At 39.1% G+C, this 27700-nt stretch overlaps 1 protein-coding gene across 1 annotated transcript in view; it reads right to left on the reverse strand.

Annotated features, from left to right (window-relative positions):
• Positions 1-27700, reverse strand: part of LOC124554726 (inositol 1,4,5-trisphosphate receptor) — a 348395-nt gene that overhangs the window by 244649 nt on the left and 76046 nt on the right. Inside the window, exons 11-12 of the mRNA XM_047128370.1 lie at positions 22874-23186; positions 3198-3499 (exon numbers count right to left, since the gene is read on the reverse strand). Coding sequence (XP_046984326.1) covers positions 3198-3499; positions 22874-23186 — 615 coding nt within the window. The remainder of the gene's footprint in view (positions 1-3197; positions 3500-22873; positions 23187-27700) is intronic.

Here is a 27700-nt window from a genome sequence, read left to right on the forward strand (position 1 = left end):
ACGTCATAAATGTAATGGCTGCTCTGCTAATCACCAGCTAAGCGAACCAGAGGTGGTCTTTTGTACCCAATGTCACCCCCAAAAACCTCACAACAGGTACTTGACCCATATGACAATGACGAATACGACCTAGCAACGTTCATTCTCCACAGAGCCTCCACATATGAATACTTTCACCGTAACATCATACACAGAACCAGACTCATCCTATAAGATAATGAAGTGCCATTCTCGTCTCCAGCATCATAAGGTGCACCATGCCTCTCTCCACTGCTCCATTGCCATGTCGAGGGAAACCTCAATTATGGTTGTCATGTCCACAATCTGTGACATTCTAGATGTGGCAGCACTGTCTGTGTGGATACTTATCTCGCTGCAAACGAGTCTATTTCCCGAATTGAAGTACAGGATATGGCTGAATGTTACTACACAGCTGACGTAAAAATATGCCTGTCCTCTCAGATACTAGTCACGAGGGACTGTCGAGGTCCAGCATGGTATCGAGTATGGCCCTCCTGCACCCATCGATTTCTATTCCCGAGCAAAGCCAGCATCAATAACACACAACGATAAACCTCAGTCTTCAGAGGCTACGGCAGCCAAATTATAATATGTGCCGCTAGATCTTTCTAGTTCTTACAAGAGGCACAACTTCACTTCGTTAACAAACAAACATCATTAACCTATGACTTCTGAATGAGAAACTCACTGTCTATAATCTTTCCTTCTACACAGAATGAAGATGGTGTTACTCCTACCTACTTTGTTCGGCTGCAGTGTAACACTCTTGCACATCCAAGCATGTAATGCACAATGTGCTAACTGGCAGTTACTGGATGCCACCTTCATAGTGTTGCTATTTTAATGGCCAACTAGCACATGGTAGATGTCCTAAATATTGCCTGCCAACAAATGTTCTGCCTCATTGACTGCCCACCCCCTCAGGACATGGCACACTGTGACACTGAATTTCTTTATAGAGGTTAGCACCTTCCTCAAGATTCAGGATGTTAAGCCGAGATTACTGTTCTCTGTAATGTATGACAATTGTTATGCCTGTCATACTCACTGAAATAAGTACAGACTTTATGTTTACAGCCATTACTACCTGAGCCCCAGCAGAGGTCAAGAGGCATACAGAAATAGTATTTCTATCATGTAATTTGGAAATAATATTTCACTTTATCTGCAGAACACTGCTATGGATAAATGAAATGCAAAGAGCGACAGGACTGTAATGACAAGTAACAACAATTACCAGGCATTGCTTAACAGGGAAATCTAGATCATAATTCTTAGTAGTAAGTTGGATTAGTTAACTAAGGCCAAGCTTACAAAAAAGCAATTAAACTGCTATAATGCTGCATTTCTGGAAGAGAAAGTACAATATTCTTTTAATTACATATATCATGCTAATATTCTATGACTATTCCTATAGTTGTATTGAAGTAATACATTCCATGACACTTCAATAATAACTGTCAAATAACACAAAACAACAACAAAAGTTGGAATGCAAGTTGATTTAAAATCAAATAAATATTCTGGAGCCCCCTATTCTGAATAAACTATTTCTTACAAAAATCATTTAATGGCAGAGTATACATCCAATAAGAGGTAACATGCAAGTATTCAGTGTATTTTTCAAAACTGAATGCATTCTAAAACATCTACACAATATGTTAAAATCTACACTATTTAGCAAATACAAACTCTATACATCAATTAAAGGGAATACTAAGAACAATCACAGGTGTGACATTTCACTCAATAATTACAACTACATCATAAAATAAAAGTACTATGTTTCTCGATAAAATCTTAGTAGCAGATGAATTAAAGCTGAACATATAATTTTCTTTGGTATTATGAATTATAAATTGCAAACTTCATATGAAATATAGAAACCTAATGTATCAGAAATCTGCAGCAAAGCTTTCAATGATGATTAGTGGTGCAGATGCAGGCTATCAGCCTTCAGTCTTCAACTGTATGAGGGGGGGGATTGGGGAATGGGCAGAATGAGAATACATGAACTCTCCCTAATGTCTTCTCCCGTAACTGATCCTGTAAAATAAGTCAAAATAAGGAACCCAACTCACTTTACAGTGAAAAGCATTTAACACAAAATGGAGGGGGAAAGAGATCAATATTATATTTTTGATGTAACCAAATTTTACTCCACTAATTCTATAGGCATATACCATGCTTTGAAAGACTGTATATATATATATTTTTTAAATTTGTTATACTTTGTTGCAGTGTCCTTTTCAGCATAAAATTTTCAGAAAATTATTCAGTATCATCTACGTATATTTTCAGACCCCTGCAAGTTACATCCTACCATACTGAGACCTCATTTATTTCAACCCAACAAGCAGCTCAGTCTGCATCTTTGTGTTTAGCTGTTGTCATAAACTTTTTCTCTGGCTCAAACACACTGCACTCCAACACTGTCATAATTTGATTACAGTGTTTAATTTTAGTTACAGAGCCACACTCTTTACCATTTTTTATTTGGACCTTAGTTTTTTGACAGACAATTAATTAAGTCTGACACATTCATTAGTAAATCAGAAAGCTGAATGAAATGTTTCAATGACACCACTACCGAAAGAGAAACATTAGCATAGCAGGAGCAACAACAACAATTGTTTACTTTTTTGGTCTAACAAAAAGGAAAGTTAATAAATCTGAGTGGCATCATGACTGCTGAAAGCCGACAGATTTGTTCGTCCAAGATTAAACTTGTTAAATAATTTTGTTTAGTGTTAAAAGAAAAACAAAGTATTATGTCATATGGGATTTTGTTACAACTGTAGTATTATTTCACATTAACTGATTTTTTTGTGTTAAACAATTTTCACTGTATATGATGTTTTATCAGGTTAACTTAAATGACTGGTGCAGATGTGACTCATTCGCACTTGGTCAGGCAAAATGCGAAATAAATATCTGAACTGTTGATAAATGAATCAATGAATTAGTTTCAGTGTCTTCATTTACACCATCACACTACACCAGGAGAATGTTACAGCTTCAGTCCTCCTTTCAAAGAAACATAGTACTGTCTTCTTCTGTATAAGACTTTCTGTTAAACAATGGTAACCCCATGCAATAAGGTGGTTCAATAACTACTATGACGGGTTAGTTTTAAGTCAATGCTTGTTATTTTCCGATGATGTGGAAGGCCTAACCTTGTTTCAATGAGAATATCTGAGTTTTTTGGACTCAGAACACTTTTGCATATCAGTTCTTGTGTTACTGGAATAGCTTTCTTGTTTGATATGCATAAATCTGACAAATAATCCAAGAAACGTGATTCCCAATTGTGCATGTTCTTTCTCACCAGTCCAACAAATGTCTCAATTTCTGCTGCAGTAATGTGTTTTTCCAGCAATTTTCTATTATTGTGCAACAAAGCTGTAATTGTATCTTCAGCCAAAATATCATAACCAATTTGTTTCTGCATAAAACCAAAATGTTTGGCTATATACTCCTGTAAAAGATAACAGTACACACAGAAAATCAGGCACAATTGTAAAAATATACCAACACAATTTTTACAAAATGGAGCTTGTCAACTTTCAGTAGCTTATGTGACAATGTTTTAGCAGACACTTCCTTCGTACTGTAAGTTAATAAGATTTGAAATTATATGCTGTAGGCAGTCAAATGAAAAATTTTATCAACAACAGTGAAAATATTTACACATCATACTATCATAGAGAATAATGCTCGTGTCAAATTTTTAATACTGGTATTTCGAAATGGAATATGACCTCCCTGTATGAAGAAAAAACGTAGTACACAGAATTGTCGTCAACATTGTTAATACTCTCATTATGCATCTAGTGTCCAAAACCAGTATAAAACAGACTTAACACAGGATACGAATGGTTATAATTAAAGTACTGCTACTCACATAGGTCCAGTGTGGGCTGTAGTTATCGTATGGCAGTGAAACTTGGTAGATATCCTAATGGGTTCAATGCAGAACTGATTTAGGCTGGATAAAAATTATTTCAATTTTGGGCACCAGTTGCAAATCTTGCATTGTATAGCATATTGCCGATGTCTCCGGTGTTCATACTGAACAAATTGTATAAACAGCGGTTAATAATAACATCAACATTATGCCTTTTTCACTGGTTTGACCTTCTCTGCCTACATCCCATTCCTAATCCATTACATATGTAAACATTTCTACACGTCTTCTTGCATTCATAGTTTCAGATTTGAACCAGGAGACTGAAATTGGAACTAATTTTTTTCCAGTGTAAATTGGTTCCACATTAATATATTAGAATACCTACCATGTTTCGCTACCATATGATAACTACAGCCCACTACTCTATGAGTAGCTGTACTTTAATTACAACCACCTAGTAGGTTGCAGGTAGTCCAACATAAATTCAACCATAATGTTTTACACCAACTGAAATTTCAGAGTCTGTTCTGTTAGCCTCCTCCTCATTTTTGCATTTTAATTTCTTAAACATTCTACAGACGTATAAACAGCCCTCCATATTTTGTGCCTGAATATTACAAAAACATTCTTTTTCATTGGGGCATTAGAATGTGTACCTGCTGGGTAGAATAATTCAGGAGCCTCTTAAGCACACAGCAGTCTGGAAAAATAAAGGATTTTTTAAGCTTTTGTTCAGAGATGACTTTAATATTTCTCCATTTGAACACCTCCCATCATAAAGCATTAACCAGATAAATTCCATTTCTGTATAGAGGGAATAAAAACACTTTATTATTTTGTCTGCAGTGAGCAATCTGTAACTTATAATTAAATGTTAACAACTTTAAATACAAATTTTAATAAAATAATCAGCCTTGATTTCAAAAAGTGACTGTTTCCATCTTGAAAGATCATCTCCATACCAAGGGAAATCACTACTGTGGTGAAGACTGAAACTGGTCACAAAAAAAAAAAAAATCTTTTTTGAGTTCAAGACTGATTTTTTGTTAAAGTTAGATTTTGATCACTGTGTTTCTCAAATATGTCACCAAAAATTATTCATTCTAAATATGAATACAAAAAGTACTACAAGACGCCAAAAAACTTGTTGGTACGTACAATCATTGTTCACAATGATCATTCTTTACTTTCATTGTACAATTACATGAGAAATAGGTTACATTTGAAAATTTTCAGATGCTTACAAAACTTTATTTTCATTAAGTTACCAGTATGAGTGTTACTCGAACAACTTATTTCATAACAAATCAGCATTTGAGATTCAAAGTTACTGCCAAACAATAGATCAACCTGAATTTCATTGTATATCAATGCAAATAAATGTGTATTTTTGAGAATTTTTGGAAGTTACTGATTGTGTGCATAATGTAATTCGTACTAAATCTGCTTCTGCGATTTAGTTACTGTAGCAAATAGTCTAACAAAAATATTGTGTCCCATTTAGTTTTCCCTTAAAGAGAAGTATCTGTTATCTACAATTATCAACCCCCCCCCCATAAACCATGGACCTTGCCGTTGGTGGGGAGGCTTGCGTGCCTCAACAATACAGATAGCCGTACCGTAGGTGCAACCACAACGGAGGGGTATCTGTTGAGAGGCCAGACAAACATGTGGTTCCTGAAGAGGGGCAGCAGCCTTTTCAGTAGTTGCAGGGGCAACAGTCTGGATGATTGACTGATCTGGCCTTGTAACACTAACCAAAATGGCCTTGCTGTTCTGGTACTGCGAACGGCTGAAAGCAAGGGGAAACTACAGCCACAATTTTTCCCGAGGGCATGCAGCTTTACTGTAAGATTAAATGATGATGGTGTCCTCTTGGGTAAAATATTCCGGAGGTAAAATAGTCCCCCATTCGGATCTCCGGGTGGGGACTACTCAGGAGGACGCTGTTATCAGAAGAAAGAAAACTGGCATTCAACAGATCGGAGCGTGGAATGTCAGGTCCCTTAATCGGGCAGGTAGGTTATAAAATTTGAAAAAGGGAAATGGATAGGTTAAAGTTAGATATAGTGGGAATTAGTGAAGTTCGATGGCAGCAGGAACAAGACTTTTGGTCAGGTGAATACAGGGTTATAAATACAAAATCAAATAGGGGTATTGCAGGAGTAGGTTTAATAATGAATAAAAAAAACAGGAGTACGGGTAAGCTACTACAAACAGCATAGTGAACGCATTATTGTGGCCAAGGTAGACACGAAGCCCACGCCTACTACAGTAGTACAAGTTTATATGCCAACTAGCTCTGCAGATGACGAAGAAATTGATGAAATGTATGATGAGATAAAAGAAATTATTCAGGTAGTGAAGGGAGATGAAAATTTAATAGTCATGGGTGACTGGAATTCAAGAGTAGGAAAAGGGAGAGAAGGAAACATAGTAGGTGAATATGGATTGGGGCTAAGAAATGAAAGAGGAAGCCACCTGGTAGAATTTTGCGCAGAGCATAACTTAATCATAGCTAACACTTCGTTTAAGAATCACAAAAGAAGGTTGTATACATGGAAGAACCCTGGAGATACTAAAAGGTATCAGATAGATTATATAATGGTAAGACAGAGATTTAGGAACCAGGTTTTAAATTGTAAGACATTTCCAGGGGCATATGTGGACTCTGATCACAATCTATTGGTTATGAACTGTAGATTAAAACTGAAGAAACTGCAGAAGAAGAAGAATGGGTAGCTTTGAGGGATGAAATAGTGAAGGCAGCAGAGGGTCAAATAGGTAAAAAGACGCGGGCTAGTAGAAACCCTTGGGTAACAGAAGAAATACTGAATTTAATTGATGAACGGAGAAAATATAAAAATGCAGTAAATGAAGCAGGCTTAAAGGAATACAAACGTCTCAAAAATGAGATCAACAGGAAGTGCAAAATGGCTAAGCAGGGATGGCTAGAGGACAAATGTAAGGATGTAGAGGCCTATCTCACTAGGGGTAAGATAGATACTGCCTACAGGAAAATTAAAGAGACCTTTGGAGAAAGGAGAACCACTTGCATGAATATCAAGAGCTTTGATGGAAACCCAGTTTTAAGCAAAGAAGGGAAAGCAAAAGGTGGAAGGAGTATACAGAGGGTCTATACACGGGCGAAGTACTTGAGGACAATATTATGGAAATGGAAGAGGATGTAGATGAAAATGAAATGGGAGATATGATACTGCGTGAAGCATTTGACAGAGCACTGAAAGACCCCGAGTCGAAACAAGGCCCCCGGAGTAGACAACATTCCATTAGAACTACTGACAGCCTTAGGAGAGCCAGTCCTGATAAAGCTCTACCATCTGGTGAGCAAGATGTATGAGACATGCGAAATACCCTCAGACTTCAGGAAGAATATAATAATTCCAATCCCAAAGAAAGCAGGTGTTGACAGATGTGAAAATTACCAAACTATCAGTTTAATAAGTCACAGCTGCAAAATACTAACGCGAATTCTTTACAGACGAATGGAAAAACTGATAGAAGCCGGCCTCGGTGAAGATCAGTTTGGATTCCGTATAAATTTTGGAACACGTGAGGCAATACTGACCCTACGACTTACCTTAGAAGAAAGATTAAGGAAAGACAAACCTACATTTCTAGCATTTGTAGACTTAGAGAAAGCTTTTGACAATGTTGATTGGAATACTCTCTTTCAAATTCTGAAGGTGGCAGGGGTAAAATACCGGGAGCGAAAGGCTATTTACAATTTGTACAGAAGGCAGATGGCAGTTATAAGAGTCGAGGGGTATGAAAGGGAAGCAGTGGTTGGGAAGGGAGTGAGACAGGGTTGTAGCTTCTCCCCGATGTTATTCAATCTGTATATTGAGCAAGCAATAAAGGAAACAAAAGAAAAGTTCAGAGTAGGTATTAAAATCCATGGAGAAGAAATAAAAACTTTGAGGTTCACCGATGACATTGTAGTTCTGTCAGAGACAGCAAAGGACTTGGAAGAGCAGTTGAATGGAATGGACAGTGTCTTGAAAGGAGGATATAAGATGAACATCAACAAAAGCAAAACGAGGATAATGGAATGTAGTCGAATTAAGTCAGGTGATACTGAGGGAATTAGATTAGGAAATGAGACACTTAAAGTAGTAAAGGAGCTTCGCTATTTGGGGAGCAAAATAACTGATGATGGTCGAAGTAGAGAGGATATAAAATGTAGACTGGCAATGGCAAGGAAAGTGTTTCTGAAGAAGAAAAATTTGTTAACATCGAGTATAGATTTATATGTCAGGAAGTCGTTTCTGAAAGTATTTGTATGGAGTGCAGCCACGTATGGAAGTGAAACATGGAAGATAAATAGTTTAGACAAGAAGAGAATAGAACCTTTCGAAATGTGGTGCTACAGAAGAATGCTGAAGATTATATGGGTAGATCACATAACTAATGAGGAGGTATTGAATAGAATTGGGGAGAAGAGGAGCTTGTGGCACAACTTGACTAGAAGAAGGGATCGGTTGGTAGGACATGTTCTGAGACATCGAGGGATCACCAATTTAGTATTGGAGGGTAGTGTGGAGGGTAAAAATCGTAGAGGGAGACCAAGAGATGAATACACTAAGCAGATTCAGAAGAATGTAGGCTGCAGTAGGTACTGGGAGATGAAGAAGCTTGCACAGGATAGAGTAGCATGGAGAGCTGCATCAAACCAGTCTCAGGACTGAAGACGACAATAACAACAACAACAATTATCAAAAACTAACTCTATTTTCGAGTTTGCTAATAACTATAATTAACCTCAAAAAGTTTTAGGAAATCAGTAATTTTTGACGAATTGCCTTTTGACTTCTGTCTCGAGTTTTTTGCCCAACATTTGTTTGATAATTTCTGATTTTTTGCTAGCACAAGTGGCTGGCGTCATCAAATGTTCACCCTCCATTGCTGATGATGGATTGGAATCAAGCTCATGGCCACAGGATTATATGCACCTGGTACACCAACATCCAAGGGCTTTTCCATGGTTCTCCTCTTGCTACCTGCAATTGTCGTTCGCTACAACACAGAAATCCAGGATCCATTCACCTTGGGGCTTTCTTCTTTCTTGATGAAGCTACTTTCACATTTGTGTGTTTCTGTAGCTTCTCTTAACAAGCACATGTGATAGCTCTTCTCTACAGCAAGAACTTCTGCGTTGGCAAACTTTATTATGTGATCGGCCTCACACAGCACATGCTCTTCCATGGAAGAGTCCTCCACCTGCCCCAAGCTGCAATGCGCTTATGCTCTTTGACCCTAGTATTTATTGATCATCCACTCCTTCTGACAGTTTTCCACATGTATACAGTATGTGGTATATTGTCGGCACATGGGTCCCTTTTCACCTTTGTCAATCTGAGACACACTTTGATCTTGTTTGTTGGCTTATAAATAGTCTTTACGCCACATTTGTGAAATATATAGTTGATTCTCTCTGTCACTCTGGGAATGTATGGCAGAAAGGTCATAACCAACATTTCTTTTTCTGATGTGTCACTTCACTAAGACTGTATGACTGTGTGTGACTTCTTATGTAACTGGTGTTGTATCTCACATCTGAGTTGCACCGGTTCACATATTTGTCTTGCTCACATTATGAGCATATTAATACTGCCTTGTTTCTGGCTTGGGTGGAGATTCGACAGTTTCTGCAGTGTGTGTCAGTTTTCGATACGCGCTGTGTCCCAGGTTTTCACCATCCTTTGTGACCAGCACATCTATAAAGAGTAGTTGTTTGTTCTTTTCTACCTCCATGGTAAATTTTATATTAGCATGGAGGCTGTTCAAGAGCCTGCGGAAGACACTAAGCTGTTCCTCACCTTAGTTCGACACAGCGAAGGTACCATCGACATATCTGTACCACACCTTAGGTTTACAAGGTGTCAAGTCCAGTGCTCGTGCTTCAGAATGTTCCATGAAGAAGTTTTTGGACCAAGAGGACTGCCCACGGCGATGCCTTCCACCTGTTCGTAGAGGATGACATTCCACATGAAATAACTCATGGTGAGATGTGCATGAAAGAGCTTGGTCATATCTTGCAGGGAAATGGAACCAATGTGCTCCAGGGAATCAAAGGGTGGCACTTAGGTAAACAAAGAAACAATATCAAAGCTGACCAAATCTTCTGCTCATAGTCTTTGGTCTTTATTATGATGGTCACATTTCCCTTTTCGGCAGGCAGTACCAATACATTCTAGTCAGCTTTAAGACCGTTGATATCTTGTACTCTTCTTTCATCAGGTTGAAAGCTGATAGTTTTGCTAGACGCAGTCTCCTGGCTACTTCAGTGCGTATTTCCTCAGCTCTAGGTCCAAATGGCTGCTTCAGTATTGGCAATGATGTCCTTCATAGGTATAGTTCTCGGGACAGTAGCGAAATTAGCTCCTTTTAGAAGAACAGACTGTTCCTCTTTGGTCAATTGTCAATCAGTGAGTTTGACCACTGTGCGTGACATGTTGGGAATCGCCTTGTCAACCTGCTCCCAGCATCTTAAAACTTTTTCTCCTGTCACTCAGTGCAGCACTCAGTTTGTTCTGTGTTGCTCCTGTGAATGGTGCTGTCAATCTTGTCCCAGTCGTCTTGATGAATTCTACTGTTTAGCTGATAGAAAATGTCCAAAAGTTCCTCATCTGTTCTTGCCAAATATCTGTGTTGCATGAACTCATTCATGAAGAAAAGCTCATTCCATTCTGTCGTATACAGAACGTACTTGGGCAGTGGTGAATAGGCGCATATATTTGAAGAACCTCGGAGAAGTTCTTTCATCCTAGAACCACGACAGAAAGGAGAGAGAGAGAGAAATCACACTTTCTTCTTCCATCGTTGGTCAAGGCATTGGTACAATCTGCAAATCCTCTCCCTGTAGAGGTTTAGTACAAAACGGTTTACCTTTTCATGGCCACTTGTTGACAAACTGCCTGTTGGCTTCTATCTTTGGTTCTTTGCTAACACGAGTGGCTGGCATTGTCAAAGCTTCACCCTTCATTTCTGTACCTGGCACGCCAATGCACAAGGGCTTTTCTGTGGTCATTTCCGGTGTGGTTCTCCTCCTGCAACAGTCATTCGCTGCAACACAGGAATCCAGGACCCACTCACCTTAAGGCTTTCTTCTTTCTTGTTGAAGCTATTCTCATGTTTGCGTATTTCTACAGCTATTCTGAACAACTGGGTGTGATAGCTCCTCTCTACAGCAAGAACTTCCACATCAGCGAATTTTACTATGTGGTCTGTCTCACACAGAGCGTGCTCTGCCATGGCCAACTTCTCCTCCTGACCCAACCTGCAATGCTGCTTATGTTCTGTGATCCTGGTGCTGATTGAGCATCCATTCATTCAAACATAACCTTTTCCGCATATACATGGTATGCAATATATTCCCAACATTGCATGTGGGTCACTCTTCTCCTTTGTTGATTTGAGACACTCTTTGATCTTCTTTGTCAGTTTATAAATAGTCTGTGCAATATATGGCTGATTCTGTCTGTCACTCTGGGAATATATGGCAGAAAGCCTGTGCTTGATATTTCTTTTTCCGATGTGTCACTTCGCTATGAGTATTTGACTCTGTGACACTTCTGATGTAACTGGTGGAGTACCCACTGCCCCTCAGAACACTTTCCTAAGACACTTGAACAGCCTCCATGCTGACATAAAATTTACCATAGAGGTAAAAAGAGGACAAACAGCTACTCTTTCTCGATGTGCTGGTAACGTGAGGAGGTGAAAACATGGGACACAACGTGTATCAAAAACCGACACACGCGGCCCAGTAGATGCACAAACTGACAAGTCACCACCTGACCATGAAAAGAGGCACGATTAATATGCTTGTAACATACGCAAGACAAATATGTGAGCCGCAGCACCTCGTATGCGAGATACAACACCTGAAAAACATTCTAAGGAGCAATGGATATTCCAACAGTATCATAAAAAGTTTCACAGCCTCTAAACACTCGGCGAAGTGACACATTTGAAAAAGAAATGTCTGGTACGACCTTTCTGTCATATATCCCCAGAGTAGAATCTGCTGTATATTGTGTGAACACAGTTTAAAGAATATTTATAAACTGACAAAGAAGATCAAAGAGTGTCTCTGATTGATAAATGAGGAAAGGGATCCACATGCAATGTCCGGAATATATCACATACCATGTACATAAGGAAAAGTTTATGTTGAAATGACTGGACAATCAATCAACACTAGGATCGCAGAACATGAGCAGCATTGTAGCTTGGGGCAAATGGAGGAATCTGTCATGGCAGAGCATGCACTGTGTAAGACCAAGCACACAGTAAAATTTGCCATCACAGAAGGTTTTGCTATAGACAAGAGCTATCACACCCGCTTGTTCGGAGAAGCTATAGAAATACACAAACATGAGAATAGATTCAACAAGAAAGAAGAAAGCTTTAATGGGTCCTGAATTTCCATATTGCAGTGAACCATTGTTGCAGGTAGCAAGGAGGGAACCGCACTAGAAACAACCACAAAAAAGCCCTTGGATGCAGCTGTGCCAGGTACATATAATCTGCGGCTGTGAGCTCAACTCTAGTCCACCATCAGCAATGGAGAGTGAAGCGTTGACCGTGCCAGGCATTCATGCTAGCAAGACATCAGAAAAATCATCAAACAAACATCTGTCAAAGAACCAAAGACAGAAGCCAACAGGCAGTTTGTCAACAAGTGGCCATGAAAGTCTTAACAACTTTACTAGTAATTTTTACCACAAGTTTTTCTGCTGCCTTAACAGAAATTTTGAATCGTGTATTTGCTTCACTTCAGTGGTGTTTTAGCTCAGGAGACAGAAAAGATTATAAGTATTCTTAGTTTAAAGTTATTTGTTCGCTGTCCTGTAATACAATGCACCAGCCAAAATGCTGCTCCATTGTAAATGCTGTTCTTGAACACAGGATGAGTTGTTGATGTTTGTAAGCAACTGGGAACCACTCGACTACTGTCAAATGATTGACAGCTGCTACAAATAAGTGTGTTGGAAAAGCTCCCAAGTCATGTACCTGTGGTACCAGTACCAAAAGTACCTCAAGTATTACCCTCTCCGGTGGATCCTGTCTCCTCTGCAGAGAGTACGAGATCTGTCATTACTTGTCCTCTTGACTGCAAGTGACATTTCAAAGGCAGATCTAGGAATCTTGCACACTGTCGACAGGGACCAGGGAGGACTCGGTGTGTTATATCGATCTTCCTAACCAGCAAGTCAAGGCGCTATCTTTCACTGAAACTGAAACTGAACCTGAGCCAATGAGACTCACTTCACCTGTTTCGGAGAACCCTGTTCTGTCTGGTGTCAAGAGCAGGCAAGTGTAAAAGGGTAGGCTCTATTAATTGTTGGCAGTCCAAACATATGGCAAATGATGGTACATGTCAGGGAAATGGCAGCAAGGGACAAGAAAGGAAACTAGGTGCTCTCAGTGCCTGGGAGACTCAGTCAACATAGTGAAGAGGCTATTCCAGCAGCCACTGATAGAACAGTGTGCAAGAAAATGTGAACTGTGGTGCACGTTGGAGCAAAAGATGCCTGTCGCCTGGGCTCCGAGGTCATATTTGGAGGAACATTCCAGCAACTGGCAGAGAAGGTTGACAAGACCAGCCTTAGGCAAGAAGTTTCAATGATGCTCACAATTTGCAGCATTGTCCCCAGAACTGATCTTGGTCCCTGGTTCTGAGTTGAGTGGAAGGACTGAACCAGATACTTTGTAAGTTCTGTGACAAGCTAGGTTACAATTTCCTCGACTTGCGCCATAGAGATGAGAACTGTAGAGCACCCCTAAATGGGTCAGATGTGCACTGCAAATCACAGGCTGCTACCTAGATAGCAGACTATATGTGGGGTGCACTCAAGGGTTTTTTAATTAGGTGACTCTCCATCTAATCCAGATAACAACAGTTGTAGGAAACCCAGAAGTATCAGCGTAAGATTGAAAGAAATGCCTCCCACAGGTGAGAGTATTAATATCCTAGTGGTTAACTGTTGAAGCATTCGCAACGAAGTGCCAGAGTTTGAAGTGCTCCTGAAAAGCAATGAAGCTCACATAATACTATGTGGTTGAAACCCAAAATTGTAGGTAGTAAGATTTTTGGGGAAAATTTAAGTGTGCAGCAAAATGATAGGCTAATCGGAAATGGATGTGGTGTATTTGTCACAGCAGACAAGAGATTCAAATCCAAAGAGATACAAACTGAAGTTGCATGTAAGAATGTTTGGGCAAGACTACATATCAAGGGTGGGCATAAAATGGTGACAGGTTCCTTCTATAGCCCATGAGACCCATCTTTTGATGTAACGAAAAACTTTACAGAAAACCTCAATTAGCTTGTACGTAAATTCCCCAACCATACTGTAATCATTTGTAGAGACTTTACTTATCCAACAAACAATTGGGGAAAGTACAGTTTTGTTAGTGGTGGGCATGATAAGACACCCCATGAAACATTGCTAAATGCTTCCTCTGAAAACTACCGGGAAAAGATAGTTTGGAACCCCACTCGTGATGGAAATACATTGAATCTAATGGCAGCAAACAGATCTGATTTCTTTGTGGCTGTCCACATCAAAAATTGTGTCAGTGATCATTATGTGGTTGTGGTAACAATGATAACCAAAGAACAAAGGGCAACTAAAACAAGCAGAAAGATATATACATGTTCAGTAAACTAGATAAAAAATCAATAGTGTCACATCTCAATGAGGAACTTTAAACTTTCAGCACAGGGAAGGAACATGTAGAGGAACTATGGCTCAAGTTTCAAAGAATAGTTGACCATGCACTGGATAGGTATGGACCCAGTAGAACACATCATAATGGAAGGGATCCTCCATGGTATACAGTCACTGTAAAGAAATAGAGACTATTGCATAATAGATGTAAAACAAAGCATAGGACTATAGATAGAGAAGTGCTGAATGAAACATATTTAGCTGTCAAGAAGTCAATGCATGAAGCCTTCAGTGACCACCACAGCAGAATATTGTCAAATGATCTTTCACAAAACACAAAGAAATTCTGGTTGTACGTAAAGGCTGTTAGTGGCACCAAAGTTAGTTTCTAGTCCCTGAAACTGAGGGTATCAAAGCAAAAGCTGAAATGCTTAACTCTGTTTTCAAATGTTCCTTTACAAAGAAAAACCTAGATTAATAGCCCCAATTTAATCCTTGTACCACTGAAGAGATGGCTGATATCAGTATTAGTGTCACTCGTGTTGAGAAACAATTGAAATCATTAAAATCAAACAAAGCTCCAGGGCACAACAGAATGCCTATCAGATCCTACATTGAATTTGTGGCCGAGTTAGCCTCTCTTCTAACTATAATCTATCGCAAGTTGCTCAAACAAAAATCTGCGCCCAGTAGTTAGAAGAAAGCACAGACATCAACAGTCTGCAAGAAGGGTAGCAGAAGTGATCCACAAGACTACCATCCAATATCCCTGGCACTGATTTCTTGTAGAATCTTAAAACACACACTGAGCTCAAATATAATGAGGTATCTTGAAAAAATGACTTTCTCCATGCCAACCTGCGTGGATTCTGAATACATCAATCATGTGAAACCCAACTCGCACTTTGCTCACATGACATACAAAAAACTTTGGATCAAGGTAGTCAGGTAGATGAGAAGTGTTTCTTGACTTCCAAAAACCATTTGACTCAGTACCATACCTACACTTATTGTCGAAAGTTCAATCAGACGGGGTATCAGGTGAAATTTGGAAATGGATTAAGGACTTCCTGGTACGAAGGATGCAGCATGTTATCTCAGATGGAGAGTCATCGTCAGATGTAAAAGTAACTTCGGGTGTGTCCCAGGGGCCCTTGCTGTTCATGTTATATATTAATGACCTTGCAGAAAATATTAATAGTAACCTCAGACTTTTTGCAAATGCTGCAGTTATCTATAATGAAGCACTATCTGAAAGAAGCTGCATAAATATTCAGTCAGAGCTTGATAACATTTCAATGTGGTTAAAAGATTGTCAACTTGCTTCAATTTTTCAGAAATGTAAAAATAAGCACTTCACAAAATGAAAAAAACATAGTCTCCTATGGTTATAACATCAATGAGACAAAGCTGGGATCAGCCAACACATACAAATACCAGGGTGTAACACTTTTTATGGATATGAAATGGAATGACCATGTAGGCTCCATTGTGGGTAAAGCAGGTGGTAGACTTTGGTTTACTGGTAGGACACTGGAAAAATGCAATTAGTCTACAAAGGAGATTGCTAACAAATCACTCGTGTGACACATTCTAGAACATTGTTCAAGTATGTGGGACCCATACCAAATAGGACTAACAGAGGGTATTGAATATACACGAGAAAGGCTGTATGAATGGTCAGAGATTTCTTTGACTCATGGGCGACCATTACAGTGATGCTGAAAAAACTGAACTGGCAGACTCTTGAAGACAGACGTAAACTATCCAGAGAAACAACATGAGTAATTTAGAAGTAGATACCCTTGGAGTAATGAAGCAACTTCAATCACTTAATAAAAGAAAGTCTTTTGATCCAGACTGTATACCAATTGGGTTCCTTTGCAACAGCTCCATACTTAAAAATCATATACAACCATTCGCTTGATGAAAGAGCCGTACCCAAAGACTGGAAAGTTAAACAGGTCACACAAATATTCAAGAAAGTCAATAGTAGTAATCTACCAAATTACAGGCCCATACCACTAATGTTGATACGCAGCAGAAGTCTGGAACATATATTGTGTTCAAACATTATCAATTACCTCACAGAGGACAGTCTATTGACACACAGTCAACATAGATTTAGGAAACATTGCTCTTCACTCACACTTTTACCACACAAGTAGGTTGTAATCAAATTGCATGCCTATGGTTATGTGACTGGATTCGTGATTTCCTGTCATAGGTAGTAGCTGATGGAAAGTCACTGAGTAAAACAGAAGTGATTTCTGGCATACCCCAAGATAGTGTTATAAAGCAGATGACATTGTCGTTTACCACCTAGTACAATCATCAGAAGATCAAAACAAATTGCAAAATGATTTAGAAAAGATATCTGTATGGTGTAAAAACTGGCATTTGACCCTAAATAATGAGAAGTAAAAGATATCTGTATTGCACAAAAACTGGCAACTGACCTTAAATAATGAGAAATGTGAGGTCATCCACACGAGTGCTAAACGAAACCTGTTAAACCTTGGTTACACGACAAATCAATTAAATGTAAAGGCTATAAATTCAACTAAATACCTAGGAATTACAATTACAAACAACTTAAATTGGAAATAACACATAGAAAATGTTGTGGGGAAGGCGAACAAACAACTGCATTTTATTGGCAGAACACTTAGAAGATGCAACAGATCTACTAAAGAGACTGCCTACACTACATTTGTCCATCCTCTGTTGGAGTACTGCTGCGTGGTGGGGGATCACTACCAAATAGGGTTAATGGAGTACATTGAAAAAGTTCAAAGAAGTGCAGCACATTTTGTGTTATTGATAAGTAGTGGACAGAGTGTCACAGACATGACACAAGAATTGGTGTGGGCATCATTGAAACATTTCTCGTTGCAGTGGGATCTTCTCACGAAATTTCAATCACCAACTTTCTCCTCTGAATGCTAAAGTATCTTGTTGATGCCGACCTACACAGTGAGAAATAATCATCATAATACAATAAGCGAAATCAAAACTCGCATGGAAAGATACAGAAGTTCACTTTTTCTGTATGCTGTTCAAGACGGAGTAAAAGGGAATTATTGCGAAAATGGTTTTGATGAACCCTCTGCCAGGCACTTAAGTGTGATCTGCGGAGTATTGATGTAGATGTAGGCAAAAGTCTACTAACAAAGGTTCAAGAACCAGTTTTAAATAATGAGACTAGGAATATACCACAACCTCCTACTTATCACTCACATAGGAATCATGAGGACAGAATTAGACTAATTACAGCATGGACAAAGGCATTCGAACAATCATTCTTTCCATGCTCCATATGTGAATGTAACAGCAAGAAACCTTACTAACTGATACAAGAGGGCATACCCTTTGTGATGCACTTTGGCACTTTGTGGTGGTTTGCAAAATATGGATATAGATCGGAGGGAGGGAGGGAGGGAGGGAGGGAGAGAGAGAGAATCATAATAACTGAATCTTAAGTTTTCAGGATATATAAGTTCCTTTCGTAGCTAAATACAAGATTAAACATGGGCAATGCTAACAGGAGTTTTGGGAAAAGGTTGGCCACGTACTTTGGGGCATACATGAACCACCAAAAAGGGAAAGAACTCAGGGAGATTCTGAGTATCACAACAATATTCTACCACTTGAGATTCCTCTCCTTTTCTAATGTAGTCTGTCATTCTTTGGCTTCCAATTTATTAGCACACTGCTGTTTATGCAGCTCTCTAATTACTCTTTTCCAAGTTTATGTAGCTTCATGTCCAATCTGTTGCATTTTAACTGGCTGCAAATTCCTGTGCCTCCAAAATGGTGAACCAGTTAATTTGTCTGCATTTACTTACATTTGTTTATTCAATCTGTTTGTCTGTCTCCATACATTATTTCCCATTACAACTCTTGCACTTTCCTTTCTTTTGATCTTTTCTTCTACTGTTGCATAAGACAAGAGTTTTTATAAATAGATGTTCCTATCAGCAATACCATAACTGCCATTTGAATTAAGTATAATTCTTGTTTTGTTATCTGTGCTTAAGACATTGTAAAGAAAATTACTTACTCACACACATCAATAAGAAATGAAAGTACAAATGCAACAAGCAGAACATTTGAACACATACTGCAGAGCAAAATATGATGTTCAAGAATCAATGAGTAGTTTTGTGTATAGATGGAAAAAAACACCGTCAAGCACTAAGAACTATTACTTCAAAATATCTGGTGTGCATAATTTTTCCTCTTGGTTGACACTACAACCTATCACGCTTAATTTGATTCCCATTCCATCTATAGCGTGTACTGATAGCAACGCTGAGATGATGCACCTCGTTACAATAGCCACTGTCTGTAACCATCAAAGGTGGACCTGGTATGTCACGCAGTCCATGCCTCTCACACAAGAGTTAAGGCAGCCACCCAGCTAGTATTGTATTGTGCCACTGTATGAAGTACTCAGTCTACCATCATATTGCTATGACTACTACAACCCCATTTGGATTCTGGACTGCCTTGTTTCTAATACTGGTATACATCTTAATGATTTCCCCTTAGTGACGAGTAAGCCATTTTTAATACTAAATGGGCAGGTCAGAAATATCTTCCCCCTTGGCACTGAAGCATTCACCATGCACGTCGACAACACTCTAGTCATGCACAGACTGTGGCAGCTGCCATTGGCAATACAGTTACCCGCAGCACATTGAGCAGTGTTTGGCATGTGGAAAACCCAGGTACCTGGGGCCTCTGTGTTATCAAACTGGTTGCCAGCACCCCACACCACCAGGGACCTGTGACAACACACTGCTCTACATAGTCACAGCAGCTGATTAGGCAGTTCTATAAGTGCTACAAAACCTAATGTTGGCTCTTACTATTTCCAGACAGTTACCGGAGTTTCAGCTCAACGGTGGAACTGCTGTGTCTTTAACCAATGAGGATACATAACAGCAGGTTCCCTCACCTTTGCTGCAAGCCTCAGTTATGGGTTGTGTCTTACTGCCAAACCGAGCGAGGTGGCGCAGTGGTTAGACACTGGACTCGCATTCGGGAGGACGACGGTTCAATCCCGTGTCCGGCCATCCTGATTTAGGTTTTCCGTGATTTCCCTAAATCGCTCCAGGCAAATGCCGGGATGGTTCCTTTCAAAGGGCACGGCCGACTTCCTTCCCTGTCTTTCCCTAATCCGATGAGACCGATGACCTCGCTGTCTGGTCTCCTTCCCCAACACAACCAACCAATCTTACTGCCAAACACAATCTCTCTCCCAGAGAAATGTCGCTTACAGCTACATACCAAAACGTTGAGTGCGTGCTAACATTCTTGGTAGTGAAGTCGACTATCATTTTAACATTTTTGACTCACATGTCTTTACAGCACTTGGTTTAAAACTACTGGTGCCATTTTCTTGTACAGATCCTCTTTGCAATACGTATGAAGAAATTTAAGAACCATCAATACATTGCGCAAAAAATTTTACTGCTCAACCTCTATGAAACCATGACTGGCACCAAAATTTTGTAGAGCTTGCACACTGCCATTTGCTGTTAAGAGACACTGATCAGGCAGAGCTCTCTGGCTTCAGAAATTGGGCACCATTTCACCAGTCTCAGCCAGTCAATAGATGATGCTCATGGTTATCATTGTAAAACCAAATGGGTCTCTGCAACTATCAATGCTCAATCCAATATAAAACCTAATGGATCTTTACAAATTTGTTATGATTTCAAGACAATAATCAATGCTCAGTCCAACACTGATCTCTATCCTATGCCTTGCCCAGAGGAATTAAAAAAACTAGCTGGGGCCAATATTTTCTAAATTATATTTAAAAGAAGCTTATTAACAGCTTCTGTTAGATAATGAATCAATATCATTGCTGGTGTTAAACACACCATCTGGCTTGCACCAGTATAATCATTTCCTGTTTGAGGTTGCTAGTTTCCCTGCCATCTTCCAAACTGATTCAGGGCATTCCACACTGTATTAACTGTTTAGATGACACCATCACTGCATGAGCAATGTAAGTGGAATACCACAGGAATCTGGATCGCTTATTAAGTAGCTCCTGGAAAATTTATGTTGTAAATTAGACAAGTGCAGTTCTTTTAGAACCAGCATTAAATACCTAGAGCACATTCTCATTATCAAAAGCATTGTGTCCAAATGTGACCATTTCAGTGCAGTAATCAATATGCCATCACCCACCAACCTCAAACAATTTTTGTGGCAAGATCATTTAATACACAACACTTATTCCCACAGCAGGACGATTCACCCACTCACTCAACCATCTGCGCAGAAGGGGTATCAAATTTGTGCCTTCAGTTTTATGCTAACAGGCTTTTCAATCCTTTAAGGATTCTCCCAAAACAGCACAATACCCGATGCCACATACGTCGAGGCTACAGTTCATACTCGAGATCAATATGTCACAGCACAGGATTGCATCAGTTTTGTTACATAATTTTCAGATGACTCTGAAAGACCAATCACATACACCATCAAAACAAACTGTTCCCAAGTTGAGAAGGAGGCTTTAGCAATTATTTACTGCATCAAGAAGTTCCACAAGCATTTGTGCAGCAGCAAATATGACCTGTTAACTGACCACAAATGTTTAATACGAATTTTTGGGCATCAGTCTAAGCACCCAGAAAAGACAGCACAGCACGTACAGCTGTAGGTATTGTTTTTAAACAAATATAATAACAAAATTCCTTTAGTCCCACACGTAAATGCAGACCCCCGTCCCGCCCTCCTGTCAGCCTCGACACAGAATTTATTTTGCACTTTATCAGGACCCACAACAGACCCTGCACAAATATCCACAATGACACCAAGGTAGCCACAGCATCGGCTCACAACCCACTTCTGTGCAAACTTTTGTCAGCATCCAGAGTGGTCAGGGCACTTACCAAACGAAGCAGAGCCAGCATTTCCCAACTATTTTTGCTTAATGTCACAAATGGCATCTTAACAATGATCACTGATGACTCTGAAAGCCAGGTCATCATCCGTCCCCTCACATATTCCAGCTACTTTATGCCTCGCATTGGGAGACAATACGCATAACAGCATTAGCCCAGCACCACATATAGTGGCCTGGTATTGATGCTGAGATTGAATGTGTATGTTGCTCATCATGCCTGCTTCTCGAACTGGGCAGCCCTGGCACAACATTTTTCTCTGTGGCCATGCCCAGACCACCCATGGTAAAGGGTACACACTGATTTTGCCAGGCCATTTCAGGCAGCTTTGTAGTTGCTGGTAACAGACAATCACTCCAACATCCCCACTATGGGCATCACCGCCTACAGTGGGTTTCAGCAGTGATAAACAGACGATGCACCTTGCTACAACTCCTTCTGTGACTGCCAGGAGTGGAACCAGCGTGTCTTGTGAGTGGACATAAAACACTGCACTGTCCATAACATCTTGTTTTCACTGCATAATTCACCCCATAATCCATTTATATGTTACTTTCAGCACTGGCACAAAACAGGAAATGTAAATAGAGAAACAAGGATTAAATTGCAAGGAAATACCGGAGGTAGCAGGGGAAAAAAAAAGAGAGAGTGAACGTATAGCTGACCAACTGTCCTGTTTTATGATAACATCATTAGTCCAATTGTGCCACAGGTCTCAGAAAAAATACATCTCTAAATATGTAGTGACACATCCAAAAATTTTAGAAACTACTTTCTATATTTGTCATAAACAATATTCATTTGTTCTGTCTTGCAAATGTAACACCACTAAACTGATTCCACACTAAATACAAATTACAACTAATTGGCTCAGACTGTTCAGCTGCTTTAGCAGCAAATAGATTAAGGAGACAATCATAATTACATGCACTATATAGTGAGCAGTTACCTTTACCCAAGCAGTTGCTTGTATTACAACCACATTTTTTATGTATAATGTTAATCTCCTCTTAATTCTTAAATCAGGAAATTCCTGAATTTCTTCTTTCAAGGTAAAAGAAGGGAATCAGTGTTTAACATCCTCTACATCTTTTGAAGAAGTCCTATCTACTGTTCCTGCTTTCTGCACACGACTTAACATTTTAAAAAATCTGTACACAGAACTCAAGAGATTCAACTAAATTTAAAAAGTAATTATAAGAAATTGTTAAACTGATGAACCAAAAAAGTCAAAAGGTTCTGGTTAAAGGTGCGGGAAAGTGAAGTATTTGATTTAAATTAATAATATGATTTTTTAAAATTATTTATCATACCTGGTTTTTGCGATAATCTTGCTGACTAAGTCTCAGAATACGATAACACAGACGGAAGATATATTTGTACGGTGCATGGCGGGGATCCCCAAGCTCTTCAATTCTAAGAAATGGTCCTTCACCTTCTCCACTTTCAAGGAATGGTGCCTGAAGTATTTTGAATAGCTGTTTAAGTATATATTGTTCACGGAGGAGCTTTTGTCGATCTCTATTTGGATTCTGAACCACGAGATCCAGTGCTTCTGATTTATTCTGTTCATTTTCAAGTCCCGCAATGAAATAAACTATATCCTGCAGCAGACTTGTAACAGCTCTGAAAAATTTTAAATAAACAAATTTTAAAATTATAGTTATAAAAAATTGAAATACGAGTATATTTGTAAATATGGAATATAAATCAATTACTTTTTGCATAATACAGCAGCTCACTAAATCCTCAGTTTTGCCTTAAGTTATACTTAACAAAATAACAATTGTAGCTATTATTAAAACTTAACCAGTTGTTTACCAGAATCATTCGGGATGAGTAATTTATGCTACCAAACCACCTTGAGGATTCTAGCATTGTGGTTAAACTTTTGTAACTGTATGTTCTTAACATGCAACAAATAAACAACTTGAAGTCAGTGTAAAGCTAGAGCTGCATTTAACATTATCACACTAATTTATTTGAAAAAAACATTTCCAAATTACAATTCTACATTTCTACCTGTCAACTGCCTATATATTTCTATGACACTTCACTCCACTCTAATAAAAATATTATTATATTTTCATTCTGCCCTCTGAAGCGTCATAATCTGCTGGCTCCACTGGACAAACCAGAGCATATGAAAGTTATGCCCTAGTGGAAAATGAATACACTAAAGCAATGGCACCACATGACTCATGTTTCACTCTCATTTCATACATTTTGTTAATAAATGATTACAATAATACACAATGTACTTCTCTTGGATGACACTTTCAGTATTTTGTATAACAACCTCTATTTACAACACTGTTTCGCAATTCTGCAGAGATACAATCACATAGGTGAGGCTGTTCTAGCCGGAGGGGCCACTCAGCCCAGCACCCACAGGCAGTGGTGGGTAGGTCAGGCAGACAGCTGACGAATGGAGAAACAGCTGACGGGTGTGGAAACAGCTGACAGGTGGGGAAAAGACTTCACAGGTGAACACTTAGGAAGCCGATCTGTGGCCTACGTGATATACTGCCCCAGATGAGCACTCAGGCAGCTGACCTGTGGACTACATGATTGCACTTCCCTGGATGAGCACCCACAGTCAGGGGTGGCCAACTGACTTGTGTACACACACAAAGCAGGCAGTAAGGCTACATGGCAGGTAGTCTATATATATGTGCCTGGCTGCAGACAAGGTAATGAGTGCCTGAGCTCTGCGTAACTACTACACCTGACATCCATTTGCATGTGCTTACATAAGTCTAGCCTTGTTCTTCCTTTACAAGGTTTACCCCCAACAAATCTCTCTATTAGTAAACTGACTATTCCTTGATCACTCTGTATGTGTCCTATCAAATAATCTCCCCTTTTAGTCATGTTTTGATGCAAATTTCTTTTTCCTTAATTAGATTCAGTACTTTTTGTCTTCAGTAGTTATATGAACATTCCATCTAATCTTCAGCACTTTTCTGCAACACCCCATTTCCTGTTAGCATGTGGAATTATTATATTTGAGTTGACCATCTTAGTGATCTTCACAAATTCAGTTTTGTTGAGTGTGTGTCATTGTTCTCAGATGAAATACCAACTCCTACGTCAACATGAGCGGAGCCTTGCACAAATAAGCAAGCCTAATACAACTAAGTTTACCCGATAATGACTGTTACTCTTCGACAACCATCCACACCGTAATTGACACGTACAACCTGAGGTTGATGTTTGTACTATCTTCACAATCATAGCTAAAATCCAGCTCTCTGTGACACGCAAGGTTCCACTGTCACACTTAGCAGCTGTCACTGAAATGTGCCGACAGCTAATGTCTATGAGGACTGGCAGCTCCAAACAGCTGGCAGCTTTGAAACACCAGATTCTTCCCATTTCTACTCAACCATTGGAAAGTAAACTTCCTGAAGTGGTTGGTATTTAGCAACAGCTATACAAATTATGTTTCCTGCAGTAAACTACATTCTTTGCAATATTGCACATAAGAAATGCCCAACCAAACTAAAAAATTACGGGAAGAAAAACGGCTGTCTTTCACAAAATTAAAATAAAATATATACAAAATATTTTTCATTGTGTATAGTAACTATGGAAATTAAACATACAAAATTATATGAATGGAGGCGTAACCTGGAAATAATGCAGCCATTTTACGTATATATTTTCTAGTACCATTTGGCATATGCCCCATTGCGTGGCACTAACTTCCATTGTAAGATGATGATAATGATGATGTGGTCTTCAGTCCAAAGACTGCAAATTTCCCTCCAATAATAAATTGGTATACCTTGATGTGATGTCTCAGAATGTGTCCTATCAAAAGATCTCTTCTTTTAGTCAAGTTGTGCCACAAATTTCTTTTCTTCCTAATTATATTCAGTACCTCCTCATTAGTTACACAATCTACTCATGCAATCTTCAGCATTCTTCTGTAGCACCACATTTCAAAAGCTTCTATTCTCTTCTTCTCTAAACTGTTTCTCGTCCATGTTTCACTTCCATATATGACTACACTCCAGACAAATATATTCAGAAAAGACTTCCTAAGACTTACATCTATATGTCAAGTTAACAGATTTCTCTTCAGATCACTTTTCTTGCCATTGCCTATCTAAATTTTATATCATCTCTACTTCGACCATCATCAGTTATTTTGCTGCCTAAACAACATAATGCATTTACTACTTTCTCTCAGCATCACCCAATTTAATTTGAGTACATTTCATTATCCGTGGTTTGCTTTTGTTGATGTTCATCTTACATCCTCCTTTCAAGACACCAATCCTTCTGTTCAACTGCTCTTCCAAGTCTTTTGCTGCCTCTTATAGAATTACAATGTCATGGGCAATCCTCAGAGTTCTTATTTCTTCTCCTTGAACTTTAATCCCTTTACATTTTTCTTTGGTTTACTTTACTGCTTGCTCAATAGAAAGATTGAATAAGATTGGTTATAGGCTACAAACCTGTCCCACTCCCTTCTTAACCACTGGTTCCCTTTCATGCCCAGTGACTCTTGTAACTGCCATCTGGTCTCTGCACAATTTGAATATAGCCTTTCATTTCCTGTATTTTACCCTTCCACTTTTATAATTTGAATGATTATTCCAGTCAACATTGTCAAAAGCATTGTCTAAGTTTGCAAATGCTATAAATGTAGGTTTGCCTTCCAGTAACCTGTCTTCAGTGTTCTGAAGAATTCTTCTAGTATTATCACATCTCTCATCTCATCTTCATCTATGTTCCCTTCCCTTTCTACAATACTGCCTTCAACTTCATCTCCCTTGTGTAGCCCCTCTAAAAAAATTCCTTCTATATTTCAGCCATACCGTCTTTCCTTAGTACTGGGTTTCCATCTGAGCTCTTGATATTCATACAGTAGCCTCTCTTTTCTCCAAAGTCTTCTTTAATTGTCTTGTAGGCAATATCTGTCTTTCCTCTAGTAATATATACTTTTATATTCTTACATCTGTACTCTATCCATTTTCTGCCACCTGTTAATCTCAAATAGGAAGTGCAAAATAAACTGAGGTACATCCACCCCGGAAATGTCTTACGGTCTAAAATCTGTTTGCAAAATCTCTGTCTTACCATTATTTAATCAATCTGAAGCCTTCCAGCTTCCACAGGTCTATTTCATGTACACAATCCTCTTTCACAATTTTCAAACCAAGTGTTAGCAATGATTAAATTACGCTCTGTGCCAAATTCTACCAGGCAACTTTTTCTTCATTTTTTTGCTCCAGGCAACATTTATCTACTACTTTCCTTCTCTTCATTTTCCTTCTACTGAATTATAGTCCCTCACCACAAATTTTCATCTCCCTTAACTATCTGAATAATTTCTTTTATCTCATCATCATACATTACTTCAATATATTCCATATCTTCATCATTTGCAGAGCTAATTGGCATATATACTCATACTACTGGTGCGTGTGGGTTTCTTGCTTTGGCTCCAATAATGTGTTCAGTGTGCTGTTCATAGTAGCTTACATGCATTCCTACCTTCTTATTCATTATTAGAGCTACTCCTGAATTACTCTTATTTGATTTTATATTTATAATCCTGTACACTCCTGACCAGAAGCACTGTCCCTCTTGCCACTGAACTTCACTAATCCCTACTATATCTGACTTCAACATATCCATTACCCTTTTTCACTTTTATAACCTACGTGCCCAACTAAGGGATCTAACATTTCATGCTCCATTCCATAGAATGCCACTTTTGTTTCTCCTGGTAACGAAATCCTTCCGAGTAGTCCCTGCCTGGAGATTCGAATGGGGGACTATTTTACCTCCAGAATATTTTACCCAAGAAAATGCCATCATCATTTAACCATGCAAAGGAGCTGCAAGGCTGCTGGAAAAATTATGGCTGTAGCTTCCACTTGCTTTCAGCCATTCACAGTGCCAGCAAAGTGAGGCCATTTTGGCTGATGTTACGAGGCCATTCATCAACCATCCAGGCTTTTATCCTTGCAAAAGCTGAAGAGACTTCTGCCCCTCTTCAGGAACCACACATTTGTCTGACGTCTCAACAGATATGTCTCCATTATGGTTGCACCTATGGTATGGCTATCTGTATCACTGAGGCACACAAGCCACCCCACCATGGTTCCCCCACTGTCTCTCCT

This window comes from Schistocerca americana, chromosome X, assembly GCF_021461395.2.
Source record: "Schistocerca americana isolate TAMUIC-IGC-003095 chromosome X, iqSchAmer2.1, whole genome shotgun sequence".
Classification (NCBI taxonomy): Eukaryota; Metazoa; Arthropoda; class Insecta; order Orthoptera; family Acrididae; genus Schistocerca; species Schistocerca americana.